This window comes from Trichophyton verrucosum (genome assembly GCF_000151505.1).
Source record: "Trichophyton verrucosum HKI 0517 chromosome Unknown contig00264_1.f1.exp, whole genome shotgun sequence".
Taxonomy (NCBI): domain Eukaryota; kingdom Fungi; phylum Ascomycota; class Eurotiomycetes; order Onygenales; family Arthrodermataceae; genus Trichophyton; species Trichophyton verrucosum.
The window spans coordinates 1-19,103 of record NW_003315476.1 but is presented as its reverse complement, the minus strand read 5'-3'; the positions used below and the strand labels follow the sequence as shown (position 1 = coordinate 19,103).

Sequence of the window (19,103 nt, the reverse complement as noted above, 5' to 3'; positions counted from 1 at the left end):
ATTAGAGACAGGATATAAAGTAAATGCATACGGCATTTATGGAAAAGCTAGTGGACCTGCTTTGCTCTAAGAGTTTGATGCTATTTAACACCTGTAATAAAAGTGAGTTTACTTAAAACGCCAGTAGGGCAATAGTGACAGAAGGCAGCAAGCTAGAAATGAGGAAGATATGTTACACCATCAAGAGCGGACATACTGCTAATTCCGATAGAAGTTAGATCACGTAGATCTTAGTCTAACTTGATCGTGCGCAGCGATGTTACTTTGTATGTTAGGATAGGGATACTAGTACTATGAAAAAATCCATCCTGGGCCCCCTCTGGGGGCGACTCAAAGGCGACCTGGCTGGCTAGTAGGTTAGATGCCGCTGAAAGCAAGAGACAAACACAGTTAGCAGATGTAACCAACCACGCATAAACGCGAAGGTAACAATGTAAAGGTCAATTCATACCGCAGGCGCTGAGGAACGCGTTGAGAGTTTCCTGGTTACGAAGAGTGGCTGAGATGATGAACTCCTTGAGGTAATAGTTATCAAACAAGTCCTGCAGGGTCGATAAAAAAAGTGGTATCAAGTCCACGTCATAGAGCTAGGGTTCAACATATGGACAGCAATGGGAGCCATGCCCACGTCATAAATATTAGTGATCTATTCAAAAATCTTTTTATAAAAGCGCATGGTTCAACTATGCATACCAGGTCAGCCCCTAATGCGGTGTCAACGCTGACGCACTGTCCATTGTCCTGCACGTTATCGGGGCATTCCAGTGGAGTACCCCATTCCCAGATGGAAGCAGTGATCTTCTTCGAAGTTAATTTGTTCCAAGAAATGCATTCTTGAATATTCGCAATCAATGCTGGATCCCGATCTGTTGCTATTACTCTGCTAGCGCCAAGGCTCTTTGAGCAGTACATAGATACAAGGCCTGTTCCCGCTCCTAATTCAAGAACTTTTTTTCCACTAATAAACTCTTTGCCAGTTTGAGTGGAAAGAAATGTTCCGAGATGCAAGGCGGCTTCCCAGGTCCGAAAACCAGTAGTTCCAGCAGCAAGGATCAACCCTCGATTTTCTAGCGTAATAACGCTCTCGTCGTGTTTGGAATCCAGTACCACAGGCGGTGTGTACTTGATGTAGGACAACTGTTGGGTTTGTTCAAGCGGTGACAGATTAGGGCGAGAAATGAGAATACCCCAACTCGTCATGAGATCGTCTAGGATCTCCTATGAATAGAAAAGGAGAAGAAAAATTTCACCGGTCAGGGTCTGAAGCAACAAACAGTTAAGAATGTATAACTGAAGGAAGATAACGAGGATTCACGGGAAAGATATGTAATTCTGTCGACGTATCATGAAGGGGAATATGGGTGGGAAGAAAGGGGGGTTGCGGACTTCGTACATCCTCCTCAGGGTCAGTGAAAGACTCCTCAATTGTCGACAAGATCATTTTAAGAACTCGAGTACGGTAGTTCAACGGTGGCAAAGGCCATACCGTGTCTTCACAGAACATATTCCGGTTGATCCATTGTTGCACCGGTAGCTTTAGCAGTACGTTGCCTGGTGGAAAACGCAGGCGCTGCACTTCGACTGCCTGGAAATACTGCGCAGCGAGTAATCTGAGGCCTGATGCTTCATCGGGGGACATCGATTCCATGGCTAAGGCTGCCTTGCTCCACTCCAGTCTATCTCATGGTCTCGTACTGAGTAGTTGTCGACCAAACGTCCCTGGTCGCGAATTCTCGTGTCGTTCATGGAGCTTTAGTTACGGTGGTTGGTTGCAACGCTTACCTAAGCCAATCTAACCGCGTCCGGTTGGCCCTAACCGAAAGCCCACACCAACGCAAGGACGTAAAAAAAAATCGAAATTAAATCGTCAAAAGTTCGACGACAGCGACAAAATATTCGACCGCAGCAATCGACAACGCCTCCCATCGACCAACGCTGCACGGATCTTCTTCGCTCTGAAGATTCTGTTTAACGTCCATCGGAGGCCTTCTCGCATCACGCTCCGACATCATGGCTGACGCTCCCGTTACCCTGCGGACTCGCAAGTTCATCCGCAACCCACTCTTGGGCAGAAAGCAGATGGTTGTGTAAGTGACTGCTTTCTATGTTTTCACGCCCACACTCCCGGCATAGTCGATATAGTCCGCTCGAGGTGATGAGGAAGATTTCAGGAGAGAAGAAAACGGAGAAAATATAGTAGGAAGGGGCAGATGCATTCGAAAATGAATAGGCGGCGGGGTCTCGAAGCGTTGACCAATTTTGCGCATCTGAGGTTTGCATTATAGCATACAGTCAGCTAACAAGGGCGTTATTTCTGTGAAATAGTGACATCCTTCATCCTAACCGCGCAAACATCTCTAAGGATGACCTGCGGACGAAACTTGGAGAACTCTACAAGGCCAACAAGGACCAAATATCAGTATTTGGCCTCCGCACCCACTATGGTGGTGGAAAGACCACCGGCTTCGCCCTTATCTATGACTCCACTGAGGCCTTGAAGAAGTTCGAGCCCCGTTACAGACTCGTCCGCTATGGCACTGTCGACAAGATTGAGCGACCAAGCAGAAAACAACGTATGTTTCCCTAGCGCAAGAAGTTTAGTAGAAGACAGCGGTCTTTTTCCGCCATACGGGGGGTTTATGACTGACACGCCCTTTTCCTCCATATAGGCAAGAGCAGCAAGATCAGAGCTAAGAAGCTCCGAGGCACGGCTAAGGTTAAGGGTGTCAAGAAGGCCAAGAAATAAGCAGCTCGCGGGCAGTTGCTGGTTTGGCGGTTGGATTGGAGTCTTGCACCTTGAAATTTGCCTTGATGAACAGCACTTCTCCAAAGTTGCTCGGCATTCATGTCCCAAGACAATCAATGGTGTATGCTAGCTACGAATCGAAACCAACGGGTGGGCTTACTTAGGCGGCGTCACCAGATGGATAATTAAATTCCAAAATGTTTCCATTTATGTTCTTTTGAAATTCATCCTTGCCCCTCCCCCGTCTAGATGTGAAATACAAGAAACCCCGATTGTTCATTCCAGCTTAAGACCGGTGGCCCATTATCTTGTTACTGGAGACATGGAGACGTTTATACTGTTAAGCTCAACTGATATGAAATTACTCGAAATACATGCAGAGATATAATTCAAATGAAACCGGGAGAAAAGTACGCCTTATCCGTTACGAGCACTTCCAACCCCATTCAAGACCCGGAAAAAGAGGTTCCAACATATGACGAGTCCCAGGACAAGTAAAACTCTTCCATAGTGTCGCAAAGAACGTCGTGAGAATAATAAGGGCAAAATGAGAAAGCATTGTTGTAAATAAGAGAGCAATATTTTGGCTGCAAAAGGCAGAGGTGATAAAAAATTTTAGAAAAAAAAAAAAAAAAAAAATCAACCAGACCCAGGGTCGCCTCAAGAGCTATTCTCATAGCGATTCCTACCCCGGACATTGCGCTGTAATAGGCATTTGTTCTTTGTCTGTACCTCACAAGTAACAAAGAATTAAGGGTATGGGTATTCAGAGAAAGTACACATCGGGGGCTTGAGTACCCAAGTTATACGGACATGGAGAAAGGACGGTGGAGCGACACAGCGCTACGTATATGGAGTACATGTAGTCATGAGAAAGGAGATGCGGCCAAGTACTACCGTAAAGATTGCTGCGAATTTAATAGCAGCTCGAGGCACCCGCTGTCAATTGAGGAGAAACAGCGGTTTTCTCCACTGAGTACATGTTTCCTGCAGACGTTGTGTATTGTGGTCGTTCGTACACTTCACCGCTCACCAGCATGCCCCCTGGTGGCCTCGTCGAACCCAGTCGGTGGCTCCTGTTTGTGGAATGGACATATTCTGACACGCATGTATCTGTGGAGCTTTTGATTCTGGTCATCTTTTTATTGACGTGCGGCTCATCTGAGCCTTGTTGAACGTCAACAGAAGTATCAACAGCCTCATTGACCAGAAAAGGGGCAGAAGTAACGCAGGCTTGAAGGGCGCTGGAAAGTGGAATATATCCAAACCCGCAATCAATAGGGCTTGGGGGCAGTTTGACATTGACCGAGAGAGCTGCAGAAGTATCACTGCTCGTAATTGGCCGTGTAATATCGCTGTCAGCTGCCAGTTGGTAGGCTTGTTTGTATGTAGCGGTAATGCTAGAACACACATTCGGGCTAGTTGAGCTAGTACCCTCCATGATAGCCGCAAGGGTATTGTTTCGACCAGTTGCCGGGTTAGGCAAGGTTCTATCTTGCCCCGAAGACAGTGAGCTCATGACGGGAAAGAGCGTGACGGTTTCACTGGACGTACATTTTTGAGATGGGCGTCCGAGAAAGGGAAAACTCGGCGATAGCGAACCGCTTCCGTCATGATCGGGGTACGCCCCTGCATTTGTAGGATCCAGTGTCGTTGGCAATCGCCAGTTCCTCGCTGGAGGAGAAGTACAACAAACAGCACTTACTCCTCCTGCCCCAGTAGAGCTTGGAAGAACGTAGGAGGAAAAGGGAAGATGATACACTCCTTCCTCTCCGTATCCAAAGGGATAATTTGGAGAGTAATAGGAGGTTCTGTTAGCCAGAGCGTGCTGCTCCGAGCTAGTTCCATATTCGAGCCCTGGCTGCACCGCGGAGTAGGCTGGTAATCCAGCGGAACCGCCGTGGATGGATAGTGAGTTTGCTCTTAGAATGTGAGTATCATAAGCTGCCTGTTGCTGGCCGCAGTTACCTGGGGAGCTCGAAGAATTTGAAAATGGATACGCCCACGAAGAATAGCTCGCCTTTGTCTGAAGTGGGGAAGAATTGACCTGCGTTGAAGTTAGAATCAGGCTCATGGTAAGGGAGGTGACATGGCATTTCACTTAGATGGGGTAAACCAACCCGTAAAAACAGACATCCTGTTGTTCCGGAGCTCTTGCAATTCGAACACGCTTCACCATTGCCAAGGTCACCGCTACATTTTATTTTCCTCCTACGGCATCTTGCGCACTATAGGCGCCCACCGCCAGTCAGTAGGTATATGTATATAGTAAAGGCCAAAAGTATCATACCGCAACTTGGGTGCGGCGCCGTTGGTTAGACCCGTTGGTTTTGCCTTCACAGTCCACGCCTGACCGATTTTGGACAAAGCTGCCGTCAGAAGCACCTTCGCTTTCCTCTCGCTTAGGATGCGTAGCTGGGCTTGCAATCGGGTGTGTTCGCCGCAAAATTTTTGTCTCCCCCTGACTCTTGTAACAAGTGCGGTCCATGGCCTGCAACATCTAGAGTTATCAGTGCTGTTTGTAAAGGTGTTGCTTGTATAAATCAGAAAGAGCTCGGCGTGTGTAACATATCACCGATGGCCTCCAAAGTAGTTCTAAAGTCAGGAGTAGAAGAGTGAAAGAATCAGGAGTTGTGGCAGTAACAAGATAGAATTGAGTTTTGAGGTTGGGATATTGTTCTTCGGAGACCATTTGTAAATCCGGGAACTTCTGGGAGGGAGAGTGTTTTAAACCCAAGGCAACACCCCGTGTTCTTCAGAGAGTTCTGGTGATGTACTTCATCATACCCTTGTTCCAGAACATGTTGATGGAGAGTAAAGGTGTTGGCTTACCGAAGTTTGCCTAGCGCCCCAGAAATTGTTTTGAAACTTTGTAGTCCAACTAGAGATTGGAGGTTGTATATCGGTTTGATAGTGGCTGGCTCCTTTATTATGTTCCACCAGAACACTGTAAGTCCCCGGTTGTACTATGCCGCAGGGTCTCAGTGGGTATAAAGTAACATGTGTGCAAGAATCCGCTAAGAACTTGACGATTGAAAAATAATAATAATAACAACAGTAAGAAATGTAATATTAAAAATAACAATAAAAAATCCCCCAAAAATAAGGATAAGGATAAAAACAAAAATAATAATAGAAAATTAATAAAATAACATAAAATAGCGGATATGTAAGGTGGTGTGGTGTGAGTTAGTGTCACAGGAACATGTCACACGTTGTCAAATTACCCTCTTGGTACCAGACTAATAACTGGTGTTGTATAGAGCAGAATGGGGGTAATGGTCTTGATAAGGGAAAGAAATATGAATATGGAGCGAGTCCATGAACTTCGCTCAGGGCCATGCCATCTTATGTACCTCCCTACTTACAGTAGGCAGGAACACTAGGTGGTTCATACTCTCTTGCCTTGACAGTTGAAAGACAAACAGATAAGAAAAAGAATGCATAAACGCTTCTTTCTTCGACTGGAGTGAGCGATGTGGTTTGAGCAAGTAACCGGCCAGAGCGTTTGTCATCGAGAGATATATGTACAGGGCCTCCTGCGAAACAACGATGGATGTCTCTGATGGTTAGGGTGAGGCATGTTTGCTAACTTGCATCGCGGCTGTTATTATTGGCTGGATGCAAGGGGCAGCGCGGCGTCAAGATTTGTAGGAGAAGCAAACATCCTCGGACTTTGGCGTGGAGTAGAAAAAGTACTCCCTGGGTGACCTGGGGATGGAAGCGTGGCGTTTATCATTTCTGTTCGATTGTTGTTTCATCCCCAACTAACGTTATCATCGCCCAATTGGATCACTCCCTCTTGAGAATCCTGCATGAACAAACTGGCCTCGTATATGGATATAACTAGCCTTGCAAACTAGCCGTTTCGAGAACATGAAGCCCATTGGTATTTTTTTTTTTCCTTTTAAAGCGTACTCCATATGAGGCAGACAATTTGTCGCAGAGCCGTTTACAGGGTCCAACCAACTGATATTATCAACTAAGATCGGATGGTCCAGAGAACGATTCCCACATATGGCGGAAAAGCATACGCCCTGCTCGGAACCCAATTCCAGAAAGTTGCACAGGGAAACTTAAGGGATCTAGCTTCAACATAGGATTCTAGAAGGGAGGGTGCTTTTTGAGTAGGCGTGTAAGCCCACAAGCAATCCAACACACCAACACACCGATAGAATCAACAAGATTGTGTTGCTTGGTCTGCATGGAGGCACGAAAGAAGCGGATTTAATCCCAACCCTTTCTGATAGGGAGGCCTGCGCCCGAATTATTATTGCGCGAGAAGTGGATTTATTCAAGGCGAACACTGCATTGAAGAGTCACCCACCCCCTGTACAGGGGATGCTCTCATCCGCAAAAAATGCTGTTCATCAGTCACAATTTCAATCTTCTGGAAAGCCGTAGAAAAATTGTGTCTAAGGGCCATGGTCAAGCTAGACGAACTCCATGTTACTTGCATCAACGCCAACGGAACAAAGCATAAGTAGGATGTATAGCCACCCCACCCCACCTTGCATCCTGCATAGTGCGCATGAGACCCGATACTATCTGCTGCCGTGACGAATCTCATCCCCGTATATGTACATCACGGGAGAAACACACATGCAAGTCATGTAGGTTGTCCAACCCCGGGCGGAGAGATTATTTGGCAGCCATTCCACCGCATGCTGATCAACACTCAAGACATCAAGGCTCCACAGAATATCCCATGCTAGAATGCTCAAGACAAAGCAAGGCACGGGAGATGTTGCCATACCAACAAGAGGCCAGGGAGGGCTCCAACACGGCAGCTCGCTGGAAGAGCTGTTGAAGGTTCAACTGAGCCGGTCCTTCTCCCTCCATTTCCAGAGGAGCCCATCGAAGGAGTCAAAAGGACCGTTGTAAGCGCCTCTGCGGATTCCAGCGAGCTCTGCTTCGCGGCCTGCAAAGAAGGTATGAAGTAACCAGTCCGGTCTGGCCAAGGGGAGGAGCGCCGTTGTAATCAAGACCAGGTTAAGCAGTCAAACAGCCATTGTCGCTGATCTCTGGGAGGCAACATTTGACATTTGCTTCTCGCCTGGGCGATCGATATCTCTGTGTGTCCCGCCTGTCCGCCTGTCCGCCTGTCCGCCTGTCTGTCCGTCCGTCTGGCTGGCTGCTCTGGCCGGCTGCTCTGCCTGTCTGTGTGTACGCGGGATGCATGAAGTCAAGAACTTCCCTTTTGGAGCAATGGAGAACGAGAGGTGCTTACCTAATATGCACGGCGTTACAGGTAAATCCGAAAGGTGGCCCCAGCGCCCTTGATGGGTTATGTAATCACCAAGAGCAGCCTCTTCGGTTCTAGCTCTCTTTCTTCCAAGGCTCGCGCGGCAGACCAGCAGCTGCAACACCAGCAAAGGGACACTGGCAGAGTGACAAACACGACGATCCAGACCATGAGCGTTCTTCTTGAAACCTCTCTGGGAGACATTGTTATTGACTTGCTAACCGAGTCTTCTCCCCGGGCATGTGAGAAGTAAGTTTGCGCTCCATTAAGTGAATCCTTCTTCAGAGATATCAAACAGCTGAGATGGGAAACTAAGAGCTCGAGGTTAGCTTTTTAAAGCTATGCAAAGTCAAGTACTACAATTTCTCGCCTGTCCACAGCGTGCAGAAGGGGTTTTCATTCCAAACGGGCGACCCACTCGGCCCTGATTCTCCAGAGAGCGATGGTGGAAGTTCGATATGGGGGGTTATCAACGGGCCATCACAGAAAAACTTCACCGTCCGTTTTCCACCGAAATTAAAGCATTCTGAGCTTGGGACAGTGAGCATGGCGACTGTCCCGTCGGCGAAAGACGCGGATGAGCGGCTCGCTGGGAGCCAGTTTATCATAACACTCGGAGACAACCTTGACTACTTGAACGACAAGGCAGTGATATTCGGACAGGTAGTTGAGGGATTCGATGTCCTCGAGAAGATCAACACCGCATTCATTGATGATAAGGGGAGACCGCTGAAGGATATCCGTATTCGACATACTGTTGTCTTGGACGACCCTTACGACGACCCTCCTGGCTTGCAGGAACCGCCGGAGAGCCCCCTCCCTACCAAAGCCCAGCTAGCTACTGTCATAATTGCAGACGATGAAGATCTAGACCAGGAGGCAGACGAAGAAGCACTGGAAAGGATACGTCGAGAACGTGAGGCCCAAGCACAAGCTTTGACGCTTGAAATGGTTGGAGACCTTCCGTTTGCCGAAGTGAAACCGCCCGAGAACGTCTTGTTTGTTTGCAAACTTAATCCGGTCACACAAGGTAAATTCTACATACATCGGAACGAAACCTCCTCCTTCCTTTTTACTAGCTATGGGATCATTCGACTAACTTTCGTACTAATTAGACGAAGATTTAAATCTAATATTTAGCCGATTTGGCAGGATCTTGTCATGCGAAGTGATACGAGATAAAAAGACAGGAGACAGTCTACAGTACGCTTTCATCGAGTTCGAAGACCAAAAGGACTGCGAACAAGCCTACTTCAAGATGCAGGGTGTGTTGATTGACGACCATCGTATTCACGTGGACTTTTCGCAGAGCGTGTCGAAGCTATCAGACTCGTGGAGAACAGCAACGAACGCCAAACGATCTAGCCAAGGGGGCGGGTTTGGGGGCATATCTAACCTCGAGAAACGACGCCAGTACCGCGCAGCAGAAGCAGGAGATCGTCGAAGCAAGTATGGAATGGTTTTTGACAAGGATGACATACAGGGCAAGGGGTCTCCCCGCCCCTCAAAGTCTCGTCGGAGAGATTGCTCTCGGAGTTGCAGCCGGAGTCGAAGCCCTCCCAGTCATTCGCATCGCGACAGATCCCCCAGACGCCGTGATGGGTATGACAGGGGGCCACGGCGGGACAGGGAAAGGTACAGGAGCCCTCACCCAAGACATGATGAACGAGACTATGGCCGTCCACAGAGACGGCGGTGAAGCCGTCTAAATTCGCTCTACTATTTACGCGGCGGACGAGGATCGTGCCTAGCCTCCTGCGCTTGCTCTCGCGCCATGAACTAACTCCGCTGCCCAACGTGTCAGTCCAGCCCTCGCACCCCGTATGTAGGTCCTCTTAATCTGAGAGAGAATTGGAAAGCTATCTACGGAGTACCTGGAAATGATGAGAGCGCTGCCCAGTGGGAAACGGAATCGCTTATCTAAGTGATGTCACGTGTTGTGTTCAGGGTCCAGCACCGGGCGGGATTCAGATAGGTACTTTGACGTGCAAGATGGCTAAAAGGCATATTAATGTTCTTATTATCAATAATATTAATTGCTAAGGAATGTGTGTACTTAGGTAGGAAGGTGTAAAATAACATATAGTTTCGTCACAGTTGGCGAGTGGGGGAGGAGACAAGTGCCTAGTGGGATCCAGTAACTAGCAGCAGAAACCTACCAATCTTCAGCAGCGGATCGGACACAGCCTGCAGGGCGAGAGAAGCTGTGGGAGTTTGAAGCAGCAGGTCCCCTAGCCCAATCTTACCCAACTAACTAAACCTGCTGAGACATCCCTTGTCACCCTTCGAAGGTACCTGGGTACATGTGTTAGGCGTTGTTAAATATATACCAGACACCGCCCCTCACCTCCGCCCACTACCATCTACCAGCCTACCATCGACAGGTTTAGCCCTCGAGACACACCACGGACGCACGTATAACACACACGCAATGGCTGCTGCTGTACGAGATACTGTTACCAATCTAATTGGCAAAATAGCGGGCATGGGAGTCCAGGACGCCCCGCCACGCCAGCCCTCCGCCGAAGAAGTCGCGGAGCTCAAGAAGCAGTACGAGCAGGCAAAGCAAGGACAAGTATTTGCTCGCTTCGACTCCCTCACCTCCAGCGAGCAGGCCCAGCTCTTCCACCAACTTTCCTCCTTTGACCCCGAGCACATTAACAAGCTCGTCAAACGGGCCAACGAAGACTCTGCCAACGCACTGAGCAGCAACGAACCCAAGGCCCTTGAGCCACTGCCAGAGAGCTCAACTGCATCGATACTTGACTCCGACCCAAAGGACATAGAGCAATGGTACAACCAGGGACTAAAGCTCATCGGCGAGAACAAAGTTGCCGTTGTGCTCATGGCCGGTGGTCAGGGAACAAGACTTGGTAGCTCTGACCCCAAGGGATGCTTCGACATCGGTCTCCCCAGTGGGAAGTCCCTGTTCCAGATTCAGGCTGAGCGTATTGCTAAGCTACAGTCGTTGGCTGCCGGGGAGTCAAGTAAGGAGAATATCGTTGTGCCCTGGTACATCATGACTAGCGGGCCAACCAGGCAGGCAACTGAGAAGTTCTTTACCGACAACAATTACTTTGGTCTCTGCAAGGAGAATGTGATGATCTTCAACCAAGGCGTGTTACCCTGTATCTCCAACGAGGGAGAGATTCTCCTCGAGAGTGCTTCAAAGGTGTGTCATATCGTTATGCCTTTTCCTATAAGCATGAGCTTACCCAGGCTACTATAGGTTGCGGTTGCCCCTGATGGAAACGGAGGTATCTACCAAGCTCTTGTCAACTCTGGCGTCCAGGATGACATGAAGAAGCGCGGAATTGAACATATCCACGCCTACTGTGTAGACAACTGCCTTGTCAAGGTCGCTGACCCAACTTTCATCGGTTTTGCTGCATCCAAAAAAGTTGACATTGCCACCAAAGTTGTGCGAAAGCGCAATGCTACTGAGTCTGTTGGCCTGATTGTCCTCAGCAATGGCAAGCCAGGCGTTGTAGAATACTCTGAGATTGACGAAGCCACGGCAAATGCCATTGATCCCAAACAGCCCGGTGTCCTCAAGTTCAGGGCAGCCAACATCGTTAACCACTATTACTCCTTCAGCTTCTTCGAGTCGATTGAGAAATGGTCCTCCGATCTACCACACCACATCGCCCGCAAAAAGATACCTTTCTACGATACCAAAACCGGTGCTACTGTTAAACCTGAGTCTCCCAACGGAATCAAGCTTGAACAATTCGTCTTTGATGTCTTTCCCTTCATCTCGCTTGAGAAGTTCGCTGCCATTGAGGTCAAGAGAGAAGAAGAGTTCTCCCCTCTCAAGAATGCCAGAGGCAGCAAGGACGATAACCCAGACACCAGTAAGAAGGACATCATGCAGCAGGGTCTACGCTGGATCAAGGCTGCTGGGGCTGTCGTCAGCGAAGAGCACACCAGCCTCGGCATCGAAGTGTCTCCTTCTATCAGCTACGTATGTCGTTCACCCCATTTTGTACATCCATCCTTCAATATCCTCCTGCATCAGCTAACTTCTGGCTTATTTAGGGCGGTGAGGGCCTGGCATTCCTCAAAGGCCGTACCATCAGTACCCCTGCACTAATTGAGACAGAATGCGATAAGGCATAGTTTGCTTGATCTACGGTTAGAGTAATACTTGCCCTGACTGAAGCCCATTTTCCATTGATTGAACGTCTAATATTTAAATACACAAACAAAAATATGATTGTTTTCAGAGGAGTGCAAACATAATCGTGGTACTGCAGATATATACATCCGTTTATCTTTCTTAAAAATCCAAGCTTATCGTCCACCTCCTCAATATTAAGGTTACTCATTTACCCAACCAATGACTTCATGATGGATCCATTCAGTGGAGTCACCAAGAATAATGACTAATAGATCACATGATTAATCTTGGCTTTAGACAGTCTAACCATTAAAGGAAAAGCGTGGAGTTCCTCACGTTTTTTATTTTTTTTTTTGCTTCTTTTCTCGCTTCTTCGCCTTCAGCTTGCTTGCTGGTTGAAACCGGAACGCAAACGCAAGTCGAGGACGAAGACGGTACGCCAATTGTGGTTGGAGGCTTGAAGCAGCTGACGAAGAGCTGAGGATTGTGCGCTAGGAATTCTGTGAAGGATCAAGAAGTGAAGAGCTGTGAGCAATCCTTGACGACTTTTCGTCTCGAAGTTCCTTAGTTGTTGCTTTTTAGTCCAAGCTTGGGGGGACGTCACTTTTTGGCGACTCTCGCGGGACTATTGTGTTTGTTTGATGGAACGATGATAGACCTCATGGGCCTGACTGTTGATGTGAATTACCCCTAGATTTTTCCTCAGGTCTATTTGGTCCGTGGCTACGAGACTTTCAGGAGGAGGACTGTTATCATTATTTGTTGGAAAGTGAGTGCACTTCCGGCTTTTGAAGATAATATATTCACGAGCCGAACGTTCCTCCACGCCCAAAACGAACATTGCACTACATACCTATCATCCCTACCTCTAGCTACCGATATACTTATATACTCTCACCGCAATCCATTTACTTGCTTGTTCGATAACTTGAGCCTTGCATTTCCGCATCTCTAACGGTTGTTTTCTAGGATGCTATTGTCTCGACGTGCGTGCTACAAATGTGGCAATATTGGTCACTACGCTGGTTCGTTTTCCGATTAGATTGCACTGTTTCTACTCCTTCACAAGGACACAGCCATTAACCGGTAATCGATAGAGGTCTGCTCCTCTTCTGAGCGTCTCTGCTACAATTGTGAGTTTATGTTTATCCGATATAGTGTATACCCCTACCTGATCCAGATGGCTAATATGCTGGATGTCCTTCCACCCTTGTAGGCAAGCAACCCGGTTGGTTCTGAACACGGCGCGCCACCTTCGGCCTTTCACTTAATCTGACAGGATGTCTCTAGGACACGAGTCCAATGGTTGCCCGCGGCCCCGAACGACAGAAAGTAAGCACAGCCATTCCAACCTTACTCGACCTGATATACTAGTGAAAATAGACAAAACAAAAATATAAAAGGCCAGCTCCTAACGTGCTGCAGCGAAACAATGTTATCATTGCCAGGGTCTAGGTCATGTCCAGGCCGACTGTCCTACCCTTCGTTTGAATGGCGGCGCCTCTAATGCCCGCTGCTATAGCTGCAATCTGCCCGGACATTTAGCTGTAAGTTACAAGCTCAAAATCTGGTCTGCGCGTTGTTATTCTAAACATTGTTCATAGAGAAACTGCCCGTCCGGCGGCATACAGCAGCAGAACCCTCAAGCTGTAAGGAATGCAAGTTCAACCCGCGGAGGGTTCAATGCTGGCTTCCGAGGAGGGCCCGCAGGGTATCCCAGGGCTGCAACATGCTACAAATGCGGTGGCCCGAACCATTTCGCACGAGATTGTCAGGCCCAGGCTATGAAGTGCTATGCATGTGGAAAGCTGGTGCGTCGTATACGCTCTATAGATAGATATATATATATATATATATATATCCATCTTTTACAAGAGCTAACCAGTTAATTTTCCAGGGTCATATCTCCCGCGACTGCACTGCACCCAACGGCGGGCCTCTAAGTTCCGTTGGGAAAGTCTGCTACAAATGCTCTCAAGCAGGCCACATTTCCCGCGACTGTCCTACCAACAACAACCCAGAGATAAAGGTGCCACCTACTGTTACTACTGAACCCACATCAACAACACTTATTCCAGATGTGGAGGTACCCGTGGAAGCTCCAACTGTCGCAACTGGGGCCGTTAATTCCACTACCACAGCCTAAAATGGACTGCAGTGGTAACTAGACAAAAAGGAGCAAGGGTTGAGTTCGCTCGGGAAGAATCTACTCTGTCCTTAAGCTCCATTATTATTTTTCACGTTTGGTTATATGACAACCTCTATAATCGTTCTATGTCCCGCCTTTGGATCTCCCAGCCGCCCTCTTTTTGCCCCTTTCCAAATACGTCGAGCTTTACCTTTTCCTCCCTTCCGATTATTGTTCCCATTTTACTTTCCCCTATCCTTATTCCACTCGTTTCCTTTCTTATCATCTATACGACCAAACAAAAGTTTCACGACGCCCTAGATTCTATGACTGGATTTACCCTCATACTCACAGGAAGCGAAGCACGAAACACACACACATACACACTTAATGAATGGCGTCATATTTGTTTGTCAAGGTATTTGCGGTTTCATGTTATGTGATGTTAGGTAGGAAGCAGGGTATGGACCCGAATCAGGAACTCATTCCTTTCTGGTCGAATAATAGTGGAAACGGAGGCGAGCAACCAATACGGAGCGGCTAGCAAGCAAAGGCGGCACACTGGCTTCAAGGATGTTCTGAGAATTTTCCTGGCGGCTGAACTTGACTTCTTCACAATTTTCAACAACAAAAAAAACAATGGTTTTACCTGGCGCGGCAAGCTCATTCACTGTTCGTTTCCATTTCATATGCATAGGTTTTGGTTTCGTCTCATTTACTTATTACTATGGTCTGCGCTTGTGACATATTCCCGGCCTTATATTGGAAATTTTTTCTTTTTTCTTTTTCTTTTTTTTTTTTTTATAGCTTATTCTTCTATCCCAACCTTCTATGTGCCATGTTCTACTCAAAATCCATGTCGTATATGTATTATTACTATCGTCGAAGGGGCTAACCCGGTCATCCACGCCGTTACGAATGGATTTCATTTCATTTAAAGTCCCAAGTATCTTCAGCTTCCGTCAGCCTTCTTAGTGCTACAGCACCTTGTCCGGGTGTTTCCATGGGATGTCGTCTGGATGTCCTGATTTGGGATGGCGGTGACCGCGTCCCTTTCACCCCTCACTAGACGAGCTTCTCAGGTCGAGCACCTGCGTTACTGTTCTTTCTACGCGACATCTATCAAGTGCATCAAGTTGCATCGAGCTATACTCAAGTGATAAACGTGTATTACTCCAGATCATTAGAAGTGCAAGAGCAAGATGCCAGTATCAACAGCCAGTGACAACGGAGACGAGGACGTAAGTGGCTCGTTCTTGCGTGCTAACAACGCGGTCTCTAACAAGTTACGTATATAGGACTTCATCGTTGATATCGACGGCATCCAAGCCCATGGTATGACGCCCTGTCCAAGTTAAGAGGAAAACAAAACTGACGCGGAAAAAGGCGTGGGAGCGGCTGATATCACAAAGCTGAAGGTCAACGGTTTCTACACTGTTGCGGTAGACTACCCCCCTTGACGCTCCGAGCATCAACTGTTGAAACTAACTTATAACAATATCCAGTCTGTTCATGGAGCCACACGCAAGACGCTGCTGAAAATCAAGGGTTTCAGTGAAGTGAAAGTTGAGAAGATCAAGGAAGCTATCCAAAAGTGTCAGGTATGAAGAGTGGTCTCTTTAAGTATGCTGTCATATGATAGGTTCTAAATAGCAGCACGGCAGCCCTCTGCCTCTGGATTCATTACTGCCATGGAGCTTGGGCACCAGCGAAAGAGGGTAGTTAAGATCTCAACAGGCAGCAAACAGTTTGACACCATACTAGGAGGGTATCAGCCATACTTCTCTTATGAAATAAAGAAGAAGCCAAAAAAAGAAAGAAAGCCCGAAACTGACGGTTCAGTAGGGGTTTTCAAAGCATGAGCATCAGCGAGGTATACGGAGAGTTCCGATGTGGGAAAACGCAGCTTTCGCACACTATGTCCGTGATCGCACAGCTGCCCAAGGATATGGGTGGTGCAGAAGGCAAGGCAGCCTACATTGATACAGAAGGCACCTTTCGGCCCGAACGAATTGCCCAGATTGCGGAACGGTTTGGCGTTGACCCGGACTCAACACTGGAAAACATATCATATGCTCGAGCGCTGAACAGTGAGCACCAGTTAGAGCTGCTTAACACGCTAGCCAAGGAGTTTGCTAGCGGCGAGTATCGCCTGCTTATCATTGATAGTATCATGAACTGTTTCCGGGTGGACTACTGTGGGAGAGGAGAGCTTGCAGACCGCCAGCAGAAACTGAACCAGTTCCTGATGAAGCTGGCTCATATGGCAGAGGGTATGTAGGGCCGAAGCCGAAGATGGAAATGAAGATTGGTGAAAGACAGCTAACCTCATGTATAAGAGTTCAATGTCTGCGTCTTGATGGTGAGAGAAAGAGTAGACCCGCCAAGAAGGCCAGCTATAGACGAGCGCGCCGAACTGACCCGTGCTACTATTATAGACGAACCAAGTACAGAGTGACCCAGGCGCAAGCGCTTTGTTTGCAGGTGCCGACGGGAGGAAGCCTGTCGGTGGCCACATCCTGGCGCACGCGTCAACGACCCGAGTACTACTGCGCAAAGGCCGTGGAGACGAGCGAGTCGCAAAGATCCAGGATTCCCCAGGTGAGTATCCAATCTAATAGTTAGTTAATTGAAAGGGAACCTGAGTGAGTATCTGAGGGGTAACTATATATGCTAATAGCAAGGCAGACTGCCCTGAGCGCGAGGCGACATACGTGATCACCAACGGCGGCATCAACGACCCTGAGAAGGTGTAAATTATGTGAGCTGGTGTAGCAACGGCATTGAAGTTGATGTTATTGATATTACTAAGCGAAGGGATGGAGATGGAAAGTCGAGTCGGCGATCCACCGCGTAAAACTACCAATNCAAAAACGTCGATTTAAGATATTTAAATTAACTAGTTAACTTATCGATATGTAAAAAAAAAAAAAAAAAGACTGCTTTGCAGAAACAAAAACCCTGCCAGGTACCAACAATGAATACCATCACCACCGCATCACTACTCAATCAACGAAGAAAGTAAAAGCAAGATGGTGACGAGCATGGGAGGATACAGTGTGCTGCCAGTACTGTTACCCAACAGCAACAGTAAGGGGGAGAGCGAGACCACACACTACCTGTACATCCAAGCGCATGCACCACGACTGCCGGACGCCGACTCCGGACGGTCACTGTTCGTGGTGAATGTGCCAGTGACGAGCACGGAGACGCACTTCCGACACCTGTTTGGCACGCAGCTCGGCAGTGGCCGGGTTGAGCGAGTCCAGTTCCAGCATGATGAAGCCAGCCGGCGGGGCCTAGGGTCCAAGGAGAGCAGCACCAGCACCGAGGTGACCGCGAACAAAAAGAGGAAGAGAGGAGAGGAGGAGAGCGCTGAGGAGTACGCGAGCCGCCTTTCGACGATCAAACTGCCTGGGGCCTGGGACCGACCGTTGCGGCCGAGCGGCTCGCATGCAGTCGTGACCTTTGTCGACCGGCCGAGCATGGAAGCCAGTCTGAGGGCGATAAACAAGCGGAAGAAGTCAAGCAAGACGACGATAACATGGGGACACAACTTGGAAGAAGAAACAGCGGAATACGACGACAACGACGACGACAACAACAACAACAACAACAATGGCAAGAGCAGCAAGAAAGGATTGTGTCGTCTGGGCTCGGCGCGGTATAACAGACATGCGCAGCTTCGATACCCCAGCCGCAGCGAACTGCTGAAGAGCGTGAACGAGTACATGAGCGTGCTGAGCCAGCTGGAAGAGGCGCGCGAACGGGAAGCCCGACACCGGGGCAACGTGGTGGACGAAGACGGCTTTATCACGGTGACGCGGGGCCCGAAGAGGGCGGTGGACGCTGGACGGGAGGAGGAGATGCGTGAGCTTGTTGCCAGGCAGCGGGAGAAGAGCAAAGGGCTGGAGGACTTTTACCGGTTCCAGATGCGGGAGAAGCGCAAGGAGAGGCAGGGCGAGCTTCTGCGGCGCTTTGAGGAGGACAAGCGGCGCGTCGAGGAGATGAAGAGGCGACGGGGGAGAGTAATAGTAAGTATTCGCCTGTATACGTCCATGTCAATTAATGGCTAGTACCAATGCTTGAGTCGTTGTGTCCATCTGCTAACTGCTGCCAGCCCGAGGAGTGATGGTAAGTCCTGAGCTCTATAACTAGCTATCCCCGACCGGTTTACTGCTTCTCTTTACATGATGAGCATGCTGGGGGCCAGAGGAGCACCTCGGTGCCATGTCTTCACGCCCAGTTATCCAACCTATCTTCTCGTCTTCTCTGATGTCTTTTTGGCTTCGTCTTCGTCTTCATCTTCGTCTTCGTCTTCATCTTCTTCCTTCTTCCATCGCTAACCCACTGCCTCGGTAGGCTTAGTCATCATTACATCACCCGCTCCCCCTGCTCTTCTTGCTTTTGTCTCTACATCAGCCCGGTCTATATATATCTTTCTACATCTTCCTGACACTGCAGCCTGCTCTCCATCTACCAGCTATTACCATGTCTGTATAAAAGGGAAAAGAGAGAGAGAGAGAGAGAGAGAGTAAAAGAGCCTGGGAATGGTCGACCTGCCGCAGCAGCGCCAGCACCCCGTCCGCCCCGGCTCGAGCAAGGAGGCCAACCTGCTTGCCTGGGTCGAGGCCGCGGTCTTGCGCATCAACCGGCGCCATGCAAAGAAGTTCTCTGGGATGCAGGCCAACCCAGCCAGGGAACAAGAGATAGAAGCAGCCGACAATGACAACGATAGTGAGAATGTGCCGGGCTACGAGTCCTTTGGCGAAGTGGCGGCCGACATCGAGCGCGTCCTCGACGTCCTCTGGGTCAGCAACACCCGTAAGCATCCCTATAATAAAGCATAAGTTACACATCTATT

At 48.7% G+C, this 19,103-nt stretch overlaps 8 protein-coding genes across 8 annotated transcripts; 5 read left to right on the top strand and 3 right to left on the bottom strand.

Annotated features, from left to right (window-relative positions):
- Positions 1–440: 440 nt before the first annotated feature.
- TRV_03118 (uncharacterized protein) lies at positions 441–1,639 on the bottom strand (the record flags this gene model as incomplete). Its single annotated transcript, XM_003022690.1, has 3 exons — positions 441–587; positions 694–1,218; positions 1,394–1,639. The coding sequence occupies 3 exons, from the start codon at positions 1,637–1,639 to the stop codon at positions 441–443; spliced, it is 918 nt and encodes a 305-aa protein (XP_003022736.1).
- A 371-nt stretch (positions 1,640–2,010) lies between these two features.
- Positions 2,011–2,746, top strand: TRV_03117 (uncharacterized protein; the record flags this gene model as incomplete). Its single annotated transcript, XM_003022689.1, has 4 exons — positions 2,011–2,087; positions 2,143–2,196; positions 2,326–2,573; positions 2,670–2,746. 4 exons carry the CDS (start codon positions 2,011–2,013, stop codon positions 2,744–2,746), a joined length of 456 nt encoding a protein of 151 aa, XP_003022735.1.
- A 916-nt stretch (positions 2,747–3,662) lies between these two features.
- TRV_03116 (putative hemagglutinin protein) lies at positions 3,663–4,820 on the bottom strand (the record flags this gene model as incomplete). Its single annotated transcript, XM_003022688.1, has 1 exon — positions 3,663–4,820. One exon carries the CDS (start codon positions 4,818–4,820, stop codon positions 3,663–3,665), a length of 1,158 nt encoding a protein of 385 aa, XP_003022734.1.
- Positions 4,821–7,462: 2,642 nt separating this feature from the next.
- TRV_03115 (uncharacterized protein) lies at positions 7,463–9,700 on the top strand (the record flags this gene model as incomplete). The annotated part of the gene is made up of 6 exons (XM_003022687.1): positions 7,463–7,626; positions 7,747–7,968; positions 8,070–8,240; positions 8,372–9,021; positions 9,107–9,440; positions 9,475–9,700. 6 exons carry the CDS (start codon positions 7,463–7,465, stop codon positions 9,698–9,700), a joined length of 1,767 nt encoding a protein of 588 aa, XP_003022733.1.
- Positions 9,701–10,422: 722 nt separating this feature from the next.
- TRV_03114 (uncharacterized protein) lies at positions 10,423–12,110 on the top strand (the record flags this gene model as incomplete). Its single annotated transcript, XM_003022686.1, has 3 exons — positions 10,423–11,163; positions 11,221–11,955; positions 12,030–12,110. The coding sequence occupies 3 exons, from the start codon at positions 10,423–10,425 to the stop codon at positions 12,108–12,110; spliced, it is 1,557 nt and encodes a 518-aa protein (XP_003022732.1).
- A 3,331-nt stretch (positions 12,111–15,441) lies between these two features.
- TRV_03113 (uncharacterized protein) lies at positions 15,442–16,520 on the top strand (the record flags this gene model as incomplete). Its single annotated transcript, XM_003022685.1, has 6 exons — positions 15,442–15,480; positions 15,538–15,574; positions 15,599–15,681; positions 15,745–15,840; positions 15,904–16,080; positions 16,176–16,520. 6 exons carry the CDS (start codon positions 15,442–15,444, stop codon positions 16,518–16,520), a joined length of 777 nt encoding a protein of 258 aa, XP_003022731.1.
- Positions 16,521–17,271: 751 nt separating this feature from the next.
- TRV_03112 (ribosomal small subunit assembly protein, putative) lies at positions 17,272–18,315 on the top strand (the record flags this gene model as incomplete). Its single annotated transcript, XM_003022684.1, has 1 exon — positions 17,272–18,315. One exon carries the CDS (start codon positions 17,272–17,274, stop codon positions 18,313–18,315), a length of 1,044 nt encoding a protein of 347 aa, XP_003022730.1.
- A 179-nt stretch (positions 18,316–18,494) lies between these two features.
- TRV_03111 (uncharacterized protein) lies at positions 18,495–19,071 on the bottom strand (the record flags this gene model as incomplete). The annotated part of the gene is made up of 2 exons (XM_003022683.1): positions 18,495–18,581; positions 18,730–19,071. The coding sequence occupies 2 exons, from the start codon at positions 19,069–19,071 to the stop codon at positions 18,495–18,497; spliced, it is 429 nt and encodes a 142-aa protein (XP_003022729.1).
- Between the last annotated feature and the right edge of the window lie 32 nt (positions 19,072–19,103).